The sequence below is a fragment of the Canis lupus genome, chromosome 24, assembly GCF_003254725.2.
Source record: "Canis lupus dingo isolate Sandy chromosome 24, ASM325472v2, whole genome shotgun sequence".
Classification (NCBI taxonomy): Eukaryota; Metazoa; Chordata; class Mammalia; order Carnivora; family Canidae; genus Canis; species Canis lupus.
Window position 1 is genome coordinate 36,489,093 of NC_064266.1, and position 11,412 is coordinate 36,500,504.

The following is an 11,412-nucleotide window of genomic DNA, read 5'->3' on the forward strand; positions in this document are numbered from 1 at the left end:
GCTATGCTATTTAGGGAGTGCTTTGTGTGCCACAGGCTCTCCTCCTACTGTCCCAGGGTGCCCTGATCACCCACAGGAGGCAGGTGCTCTCTGCTCATCCCCATTTTGCAGATACGAGCACGGAGGCACAGAGAGGCCACACAGACTCCATAGTCTGTGCTCTTAACCATCACGCTCTCCATCAGCGCTCTCAAGGTGGAGGCCCCTGGACCAGCAGCATCACTGGGAGCTTGTTAGAAATGTGAATTCTTGAGCCCTTTCCCAGATCTGCCTAATGAGAACCCTGTGGGGCGGGGGGGGGGCTGCATTTTCTGAAACCACAAGCCTTCTGGGTGATTCTCCCTGCCTCCCCCCACCCCCCGCAGCTGCACCTCCCCCCAAACCCCCAGTGGTGGCCACTTGGCTGTGGCCTCAGGGCTTCTCCTGCATTCACACCCTGGTGGCCTTTGGTCCTCCTTTCAGAGGGTGGGGCTGTTCCTCCGCAGTGGGCTAGAGCTGTGCTGGCATGAATCCAGTGACCCTGAGACCTCCTACCCTCGCAGACCTGTCCTGCCAGAGGGTGGTCACTCTCATTCCTCTCTGCTTCCCACCAAGATTGCCCCCCCACACACCACCAGCCCCACCGATTGACTGACAAACACCTGCCCAGAACAGAACCACAGCTAGTGCAGCTGCAGGCATAAGTGACAAAAGGAGCCTGCCCTATTCAGTTTGCTGGGAACAAAATCACCGAGAATGGCAATTCCCAGTCCTGCATGCACATTAGAATCACCTTTGGAAAGCTTACAGACCAAACCCCAGCCCACAAATAAATTCTGATTTATTCATGATTCTGATTTATTTCTGGGTATCCATTGTATTTTCACAAGCCTTTCCACCTCCCTCAGGGCTCCCAGGAGGCGCTCTGCTACCTACAGACGCCCTGCACTGATTCGAAAGCACAGTTAGGGCTGGGGGCACTGGTGGCCAGAAGCGGAGGGCTGCTGGGTAGGCTGGGTGGGGTAGGGGCTCCCAGGAAGAGGCCAGCTGACAACCTCCCTCCGGCCACAGGGCAACACCATCGAGTCAGAGCACTTGTCAGAGCTCACGGAGGAGGAATATGAAGCCCACTACATCAGGCGGCAGGACCTCAAAGGCTTCGTGTGGCTGGACGCCAAGTACCTGAACCCCTTCTTCACGCGGCGGCTGACTCAGGAGGTGGGACCCCAGCATGCACCACATGGCTCAGGGTCCCTAGCCTTCCACCCTCAGGCCCTGTGGGGCCGTCGGTGGGTGGGCAGAGGGACCTGTCGGGCCGCCTCCCCCGCACCCCCTTCCCGGGCCGGCAGCTGGATATGCTGTGGGGCTCGGCATCTGCTCTTCGCTACCCCCTCACTGCCATTTGTAGTGTGAGTTTAATAATAGACTTGTTAACACAGTTTGGTTTTCCTGGATGATAGACTCGGAACATTGATCAGCTACTGAATCGGAGCTGAAAATTTCAAACATGCCGGGGCCTCAGGCAGTGAGGCCCAAGGCTCAGGGCTGTTGTTCCATCCCCCCGGGGACTGCTGGCCTCTGGACTGTGAGTGACACAGTCTTGGGGGGCCCAACTTGGGTCTGCTGCACTTCATTTCTGAGCCCGTGTTCCTCCCTGGCAGTCATGGTCTCTGTCATTGTGGGACTGTTTCTCATTATTGCTTCATGTCATTTTCCCAACAACCTGTGTAGCAGCTACAGCTGTTCTCTTGCTGGACAGCTGGGAAGGCTGAGACCCAGAGAGGTGCAGTAACCGCCCTGAGGTCACACAGCCAAGACGCAGCAGAGGTGGCAGCAGAGCCCAGGGGTGTCTGATCCCGGAAGCCAGGTTTTTGAACATCACGCCAGCCTGCCTCCCACTCCCGTTTCTGAGTGACATCTCCTGTCCTCTCCACCCCCCAGAGAAGAATCCCAGCTTGAGTTAGTTGGTTAACACTTTGAAGTTGCCTGCGGCCCTGTGCCCTTCCTCCCATCTCTCTCCCACACCCCCACAAGGTACAGGCAGCTCCCCCTCCTAACTTTGACCTGACCCAGACCCACTGACCAGGGCTTACTTGTGTCTCCTGCCCCAGGACCTCCACCATGGGCGCATCCAGATGAAAACCCTCACCAACAAGTGGTATGAGGAGGTGCGCCAGGGCCCCTCGGGCTCCGAAGATGACGAGCAGGAGCTGCTGTGATGGAGCAGGGCGCCCGCCCAGCGGCCTCTTGGCTCTCAGGACAGACGCTCAGCAGGGGCCCCGGAGATGCTGCATTTGGCCGCAGCCTCAGGGAAGATGGAAGCAGGGTGAAGCAAAGGCCATGGTCTTCTGAAACCAGATGTCCCTGGGCCTTGGAGCCAGCTGTCTGCTTCTGAAGTAGGTCATGTCCCCGGGCCTCCCCGAGCCAGACCTCTGCTCTGTTGCTTCCCAGCCCGCAGATCCAGAGGGACCCACCGTCCAGGTAAACCTTCCCTTCTGCTTCTGTGGCCAGGGTGCAGAGTCCTCTGACGAGCTGAGGTGCCTGAGAAGAAAAGCTGTGACCAGCTGTGGAGCCTGCCAGGACTGGGGGTTCTGGGGGAGCCCTGGCTTGCAGCTTCTGCTGTTCTCAGCCACAGCCTTCACAGGAGTCCCTGCTGTGGCCCAAATGGGTGTCTGTTCAGCAGTGCAGGGAGCCAGCCACCCTTTCCCTTTGGTCATCAAGGTGCCTCTGGTCTCAGCAGCAGCAGTTCTGACCTAAGTGGTGGGCTCAGAAATCCGGAAAACCTCACACTTCCCTTTGAGTTGTTGCTTGCACTCCCTGAAAAGGAAAAACCAGTGACCTTTTTCTTTACCTCGGACTGGCACCTTGCAGGCTGTCTCCCTGGGTGGCAGGCAGCTGCTGCCCTCCTCTGGGAATAGTGTGAATGTTTACACTGGTGCGGAGCCGGACACAGGGGTCCTTCTCAGGAACCCCATTAGAAGCTGCATCGGGTTTCTGGGGGTGAGCCAGCCCAGTCCGTGGGGTCAAAGCGCCCTCTGGAGGGAGAAGCTAGAGTTACAGAGCTTATGCAGCTGGCATCGGTGGTCTTGGAGTTCAGTTTAAATTCCTGCACTTTTACATAGTGAGAGCCTGGCAGTCACCTCCCTCCCTCACCCAGTGGATCTCATTGGTCCAGAGGCCCCAGTTCCTGGGCTCTGTGGGGTCTGCCCACTGTTTGCCTGCTGCCACCTTCACTGCTAGTCAGCATTTCCTTCTTCCCTGTTCAGTTCTTTACCGTCTTGGGTCCCAGCTCACCAAAGCCCTGAGTAGGGGCCAGAGCAGCAGTGCCCTGTGCTCCTCCCCTGCCACTCCCACCCAGAACTCGCTCACAGAGGCTTGCACATGTCTCTCTCTCCCACACGCACACCCCCTGCCCTGTCCCTGTGGTCCCGGCCCTTGGCTATCCAGGGTGAGGAGCTGCTAGTCACATCCAGATGGAGTGGAGTTCCTCACTTTCACATCTGCTCCTCATCTTCCCTTATCAAACCTCATACCCACTAGCCTTTGCCCATCTATGGGCCAGTGGCACCTCCCCTAGGTGCCTCAGGGTCCCTGCCTTGGGACTCAGCACCCTCTTGGGTGGTTTCGTTGTGTCCTGGTTCTGTGTGAGGAACACTGGGCCAGCATGGACCCTGGGCTGGCAACAGGTCTGTTTCCTTCCCTTCTGCCTCAGGCAGCATGGCCCTGGGTGTCAGGAAGAACTGACTGCAGAGCCCTCCGAGACCCTGGTGCCCAGCCCACCCGACCAGGCCCCTTTCCTGGAAGTATGAGGCCAATCAGACAGGAAGCACTTGGTTTCCTTCTTATGCATGAAAAGTAAATCTGTACTTGCTTGGGTTAACATATGTTCATTTCTCTTTTTGGAACCTCCCCCTTTAGCTCCGTAATTTAAGCCAAACAGGAGTATTTTACTTCACCTAATACCTTCTGGGAGGAGCAATACCATGTATAATTCTTGTCTCCATCATTTCCTACTTTTAGAGGTCAAAGAAGGAGAAGACGGTTGTCCACACCTAGGAGGAAGAGGGCAGGGATCCGAGACTAGAGTGTTCTCCAATCCATAAATAATTTACTTTCTCCTTTGAAGTTCGTGGTCTGATCTCAGAAGTGGAACTTGCATTGCAAACTCAATAGCTTCCCAGAAAATGGGGGGGGGGGGGGGCTGTGAATTCACAGATAAAGCAGTGGAAACACCTTCTCAATTCAGACTGCCCCCTGTCACCAGGTCTCGCCTCCCACTTTTAGCGGAGACTTGAAAATGATAGTGTAGTAGAGAAGAGTCCTCAAAGTGGAAGGTCCCCTAGGCCTGGGTTAGTGGGCCGGGGGGCACCTTTCCTGGCAGGTCCTGGCACCTCTTGGGTCTCCTGAGAGGCTCTTCTGCCCCCTGCTGGCTACGTGAGGCTTTGGCAGGCTGGAGCCCATTCTTATGGGGACAAGGGCAACCCGCGTTCCTCACGTCTGTCTCTTGGCCTTTGCCATTGCCACCTGCAGAGCCTATGGAGATACATTTTCCTGGTGGATTTTTTCAAGTGTCTTTGCTTGAAAATCAGAAGTTTGCTGCTGCTGCTGCCTTTAGCATACTTAATAATTCTACTTTTGGGGGCAATAAATGCCTAATAGATAAAAAAATATTTAGCATAACTACAATTTCCCACAGATTTATTTCCTTCTAGGTCTAGCCCATGGGAAGGAGGGGTATAGCACACAGACAGGGTCATACTTCAGAGCGAGGGTGAACGCTGTGAAGTCTGTGAGTGCCTCTGAGGCATCTGGCAGCTTAGTGAACTTAGAAGACGTGCTTGTCTTGGGGAACCATGTGGCAACAAGGCCCACACCCAAGGCTCCCCCCTGCAGCCCTGTCATTGTAGGATCCCTGGGAAAACCATACCCTGAGGCTTGTGGTGTGGGGAGTTACAGGGCAAGGAGGGGGCTTATCTTAGGTCCCCAGAGATCAAGTTTTAGGCTGGGCTGAGCCAGGGCCAGGCACGAGGAAGGTGGCTCCGCTCCATAGTCTGGTGCTCAGATAGCCCAACAGCAGAACCAAAAACCTCCTGCTCCCTGGCCAGCTACCTCTCTTCACAGTAGAAGTGCTGGCCAGGCCCTGGGTAAGGCCCAGGGGCAGGGCCTGGCCCAGAATGTTGGCTCCCCCAGAATACCCCAAGTTAGCCTACAGAGGTCCTGGTTGGCCTGCAGATTCCTCTGTGTGCCATGAAATATGGAAAGATTGATGAGCAGGGGACCCTCCTATCCTTGAAACCTACATCAGAGGTGGCATCAGCAAGACTTGCTCTGTGAGGTCTCAGCTTCACATCCCAGGGGCTTGTGCATTTGGCCGAGTCCTCAGCAGGGTGGCCACATCCAGGATCCCATTTCTGCTTTGGTGGGGAGAGTGGGGGTAAGGCAGGGTGGTGGCTGGCTTCTCGTCAGCTAAGTCATGGATGTCAATGGTGCAAGCCTCCGAACTGGTCCCTGATTCAAGCACAAGGAAGAATCAGCAGCAATGATCTGCCATTAATTAGGACTTTAAAAGCGAGAGAGAGAAAGAGAAAAGCCACCGTGATCCTCCCCCCTTCCCTCCAGAATGCAGACCCTGTGTTTCTCTTGCTGGTTGACGTGTGTAGGAAACCAACTCTGAACCGTTCTCGTTCTCGATATGGCAGCCAGCACCATTAAGAAGCTGTTCTCCTAGGAACTCAGTCTCTAAAGCCCCAGGCAATTTGTTTTAAATGAAAATACTCCCAGTGAAAGGGAAGACTTACACAGAGTAAGTAGCCACACTCCCTCCTGCTTAGGTTCCTGCCGTCTCTCACGCAAGTAGTTAGATATTGAGGAACTTCTGTGGCCATTGGCCATGTGACAAATGAAGAAGACTTGACAAGTTTCCCCTGGGCCACCCCATCCCACTGGCCAACTTGGTCCAGAGGGAAACAAACACCTGGCCTTTCTCCCGGTGAGCTGGTCGTGCCAGGCTGCGGTGTGAGCTCGCCCGACTTCAGGGTGAGTGCGGCTGCCGGAGCCGGGCCACCTGACCGGACAGGGAACATGCAGACGGGCACTCAAGAGAAAGGTCCCCTGTCACCCTGGTGGGCCTGTGCTCCCAGGAGCCTGTCAGCCCTGTGGAAGAGCCATGTCCTCATGTTCCTAGTCCCTTCTAGAAGCCCCAGCCCTGTTCTAAGGAACCAGTAGAGACCTGGGGAAGGCTCCTCGCTCGCTGCCAGGTTTCGGGGTTCATGGCTTCCCCAAGGCTTTCACATCATCTCCACAACAGCCCCTGCCAAGCTTGATCTGTTCTCAAGGTTAATCAGAACTTTGAATTCTTCTGACTCATTTTCTTTATAAAAATGAAGGATTTTTTTTTAAGTACCGTTTTTTTGTTGTTGTTGTTGTTTGTTTTGTTTTAAGGACCTTTCAGAAGGTCAGGCTTATTCTTTGTCCTCCCATGTGTAAGTTGTGAGAGGTATTTGTTAGGTCCTGGTTCCTGAGAAATGATTTGCTGCTCTTCCTGATGGGGCTTCAGACTGGGGAGGGGGGGGAGCACAGGAGCTGCTGTGCTGGAGCCCCTGCTTCATCTCACTGGACTGTAAAGAATTCAGAAACAGAAAACAGTAATGTCACTGGATATTTATTTAGAAATAAAAATGAATGCTGCTGGATCCGAGCAGTTCCTGTGTTTGTGTTCAGGTGGCACTGCAAATACACGGGTCCCACTCTCCTGGACTCTGCTCTGTGTCAGCACCTACCAGACTCTGGGGACCAGCGGCAGACGTGTTGCCCAGGCCACGCGGTGGGCTTCGGACCAGACAGGCCCCGGGCGTCATACCTGCCCTGCCCCTGCCCCTTAGTGAGGAGGATGTGAGGCCAAGCAGAAGGGTCTAGCATGGGCCCAGCTTCCAGCCAGCCCACAGCTGCTAGAGTCTGTCTTCCCCACAGCTCCCTGGACTGCTGGTCTCCTGCTGCTGGGACTGCAGACGAGCCCTCATGTGCCTCTGCCAGGCTGTGGAAGCAGGAACTTGCCAGTCCGTCCTCCAGGTTCTGAATCCACACAGCCGCAGGTGTCTCTGGTGGAAGGTGGTGGCACGCTCTGCCGGAAGGACGCCTGGAGTCTGTTTGCCCCCTCATACTTCCACATGGCACCCAAAGCTGCTTACGGAAACAGGCACAGACCAAAAACACACGTACTAGAAAGTGAAAGCAGGTAGGACAGCCTGTGCTGAGGCCAGGTGCGGGCCTTCCGGCAGGGAAGCCAGAGCTAGACCTCTCCGCGCCTTCCACTCCTGCTCCCCCACCCCCAGCCAAAGAAGGAAGTGGGGAGATTAGATCACACCTGGGACCCAGCTGTGCCCGGGCTGCCAAACCCGGTGCCCAGACATGCTGCTGGGGTCGGGGACAGGGAGCCGCAGGGTGGGGGGAGGCACTCGCACCTTCATCAGCTCCCTCTTCCACCTTTGAGGAGACCTGGGTTCAGAGAATCGTTTCTCTACATAATCAAACTGTGAGTGTGATGATGGGTGGCACTGGAATGAGGGGGACTGTGGCGGAGTCTTCTCAGGCCACCGCTGGCTGCAGGGGAGGCCGGGCAACGGAGCTGTGCCAAGCAGTGTCAGCTTGGATAAGGGAATCCTGGTAGTAAAAGGAGAATGGATCTCAAGTGGCCCCCCCAGAGGGAGCTGGTATTTTTCGCTCACATTTCAACCTCTTCTCAACTCCTAGGAGAAGCACTCCGGGTGGAAGGGAGCGGGGCAGGGGAGTTTTTCCTTAGAGGCCAGAAAACTCTGGGGGAGGGCCGTACACAAAGGTCAGGGCCCCATAATCCCCTGGATGTCACTTGCAGCAGAAATAACGGATACAAATTCCTGAAGGGAGACAGATTCCAAAACAATAATATATAGCATTAGCCTCTAACAATTAAATTAATGGTGTGTGTATAAATAGGAAACGGTCCAGAAGAACAGGTGCCAAGTTTTTGGTTCTCTGAATGGAAGGATGATGGCAACTTAAAACCTCTTGTTGTTTGCATATCCTTCCTATCCTTCAGAAAGCACAGTCATTCAGTACTCAGGAACACACTGCACGGCATCTTCACGTTTCATAATGTGATTACAAATGAAAACAAATGAAACCACAGCTACAGGAGCAATGCAGTAAGGGGAGAGATTTGATATGATAGAGCACTCGGGAAACGAAGTCTCACTGTCACCGGAGGTGAGAGTCCAAACTGAGAGAATCACTTAGAAAAGCATCTGGCAATGCCTAGTAAAGTTAAAGACATCTGGGATCCCTGCGTGGCGCAGCGGTTTGGCGCCTGCCTTTGGCCCAGGGCGCGATCCTGGAGATCCAGGATCGAATCCCACATCGGGCTCCCGGTGCATGGAGCCTGCCTCTCTCTCTGCCTATGTCTCTGCCTCTCTCTCTCTCTGTGTGACTATCATAAATAAATAAAAAATTAAAAAAAAATTTAAAGACATCTGTCACCCTTCAATCCAGGAATTCCCCTCCCAGGACAATGCCCTGGAGAGCAAGCAGGAGCAGACGACTGTCGGAGGACCAAACCCCAGCCTGCCTGCCTACGCTCTGTACTACCAGAGAGTGAAGAATGGTTAACATCTCCAAATGGTTGAAAAAAAATTCAAAAGAACATTTCATGACCTGAAAACTATATGAAATTAGAATCTCAATGCCTATAAATAAAGCTTTTAATTTTTTAATTAAAAGTCTATTGGGGGAGCTGAGTGGCTCAGTGGTTGAGCAACTGCCTTTGGCTCAGATCATGATCCTGGAGTCGTGGGATCAAGCCCCACATCAGGTTCCTTGCAGGGAGCCTGCTTTTCCTGCTGGCTATGTCTCTGCCTCTCTCTGTGTGTGCCTCATGGATAAATAAAATCTTAAAAAAAAAAAAAGAAAATCTATGGAAGGGGTGCCTGGGTGGTTCAGTTTGTTAAGTGGCTGCCTTCGGCTCAGGTCATGATCCTGGAGTCCTAGGATCCACCCCAGAGTTGGGCTCCCTGCTCAGTAGGGAGTCTGCTTTTCCCTTGTCACCCCACTCATGGTCTGTCTCGCTATCTCTGTCTCTCTCTCAAATAAATTTTAGAAATCTTAAAAAAAAATTATGGAAAATTTTTTCTCTCTTGTTATGTAAGTACCTACATAACTTTTTTTTCCTCTTGGCTCCCGAAGCCAAAAATACTCACTACCTAGCCATTTACAGAAAAGGCCTGCCCACCCCTGCCCTAGAGAAATTCTTAACACACTCTTGCACCAGGAAATACCCGTGAGAATATTTGCAATAGCACCTGATTGGAAACAAGCGAAATGTGTCTCACCAAGAAAGTGGATAAGCAGTTACCCTCCCCTTCTCGCTTGTATGTGTGGGGGGGGGGGGGGCGGGGGGGGTAACTGAGACTCCCTCTCAGTCAAAATTAGGTCTGGTCATAGGTGGCAAAATTAAAATCAGTAATGGCTTTCCTAGAATCCTTGAGAACCAAGATTCTTAGGAAAGAGGTGAAGTAAAAAAATCCCTTGGTCCTAAATTTTAATTAAAGTATAAATATGAACTTATGATGTATTTTGTTTTTTAAAAAATGTAAGTTCTGTTCATTAAAAAGACCTAGAAGCGGGCAGTCCGGGTGGCTCAGCGGTATAGCGCCGCCTTCAGCCCAGGGCGTGATCCTGGAGTCCCGGGATCGAGTCCCACGTGGGGCTCCCTGCATGGAGCCTGCTTCTCCTTCTGCCTGTGTCTCTGCCTCTCGCTCTCTTTCTCTCTGTGTATTCTCATGAATAAATAAATAAAATCTTTAAAAAAAAAAGGACTCAGGAAGGACTGGAAGAGGTCCCTACTGGCCAAAGACAGGAATCTGAGCATCAATAGCAATAATGTAAAGAACTAAAGTATTTAAAATATACTGAAATAGGGGATCCCTGGGTGGCGCAGCGGTTTGGCGCCTGCCTTTGGCCCAGGGCGTGATCCTGGAGACCCGGGATCGAATCCCACGTCAGGCTCCCTGCATGGAGCCTGCTTCTCCCTCTGCCTGTGTCTCTGCCTCTCTCTCTCTTTGTGTGACTATCATGAATAAATAAATAAATAAAATCTTTAAAAAAAATAAAATAAAATATACTGAAATTAAATATATATATACATATATGTATGTATATATATACATATATGTATATATATGTATATGTATATATATACACATAGACACATATGCTGAAATCAATGAGTTAATGATACTTTTTTAAAAAATAGTCACTGTTGGGGGACCCTAAGGCATCAACTCATTAAGTAAAAATAAAGGCAAAGAGGGGCACTTGGCTGGCTCAGTTGGTAGACCATGTGACTCTTCATACCAGTTGTGAATTCAAGCCCCACACTGGGCCAAGAACTTGCTTAAAAAAAAATAGTAATAAAAAATGATTAAGCATTTATCTCATTTAAACTACTCCTGATGGTCAAGTAACAGCTAATGGCAGTTTCTTTTTCTTCTAAAAAAATAATTATAAACTTACAGGAAGTTGCAAAAAAATAATACAAAAAGGCCTCGTGTACCCTGCACTGTTTCCCCAGTAGTAACATCTTGCACAGCTACAGAATAATATCACATCTGGGAAACTGACATTGGTACAAGCCACAGACCTTGTTCAAATTCTATCAATTTTACATGTACTCCTGTGAGAGAGAGTGTGTTTAGTTCTATACAATTTTATCACATGTGTAGAGTCACACCACACTACAAGGAAGTTTCTTTTTATAGAAGTATTCTGGTTGCCAAAAGGAATACTAAAACAATCTACATTTTGCAACTTCCAATGAAATGACTGATCTAAGCACCAAATAATAGTTCTAAAGGCTGATACTGTTCCAAAGGGAGAAAATTCAACATCACGTGCCTTCTGGTGAAGGAATACAACATCTATGAAGTATTCTTATTCCCCCCAAATCAGACCCAAATCTGAGCAAGCCTTAAAAGTCAACTGCCGTGTGATGTACCTCAGTTATAGAATGAAGGACGAAAACCACATGGTTGCCTCAACTGATGCAGAAAAAAAAATTTAACAAATTTCAACACACATTCATGATAAAAACACTCTAATAAACTAGGAATAGAAAGAAATTACCTCAACATAATAAATGCCACATATGAAAGTGTATGTGCCACAGCGAACATCCTACTTAATGGTGAAAGACTGAAAACTCTTCCTCTAAGATCAGGATCAAAGCAAGGATGCCCACTCTTGCCACTTGAAGTCAACACAGAACTGGAAGTCTTAGCCAGAGCAATTAGGGAAGAAAAAGAAATAAAAGGCATCCAGACTCGAAAGAAAGAGGTAAAACTGTATCTGTTCTCAGCATGATCTTATATGTAGAAAACCCTAAACATTTCACATACACACACACAC

At 51.0% G+C, this 11,412-nt stretch overlaps 1 protein-coding gene across 3 annotated transcripts in view; it reads left to right on the forward strand.

Annotated features, from left to right (window-relative positions):
• Nucleotides 1-6,671, forward strand: part of SLC9A8 (solute carrier family 9 member A8) — a 70,823-nt gene extending 64,152 nt beyond the window's left edge. For 2 of the 3 annotated variants that reach the window (XM_035705779.2, XM_035705780.2), the window contains 2 exons: nt 1,051-1,197; nt 2,091-6,671. In XM_035705779.2, the coding sequence (XP_035561672.1) occupies nt 1,051-1,197; nt 2,091-2,198 (255 nt within the window). In that variant the 3' untranslated portion in view covers nt 2,199-6,671. The remainder of the gene's footprint in view (nt 1-1,050; nt 1,198-2,090) is intronic. The other variant, XR_004808966.2, reaches the window with a different exon arrangement.
• The last annotated feature ends 4,741 nt before the right edge of the window (nt 6,672-11,412 follow it).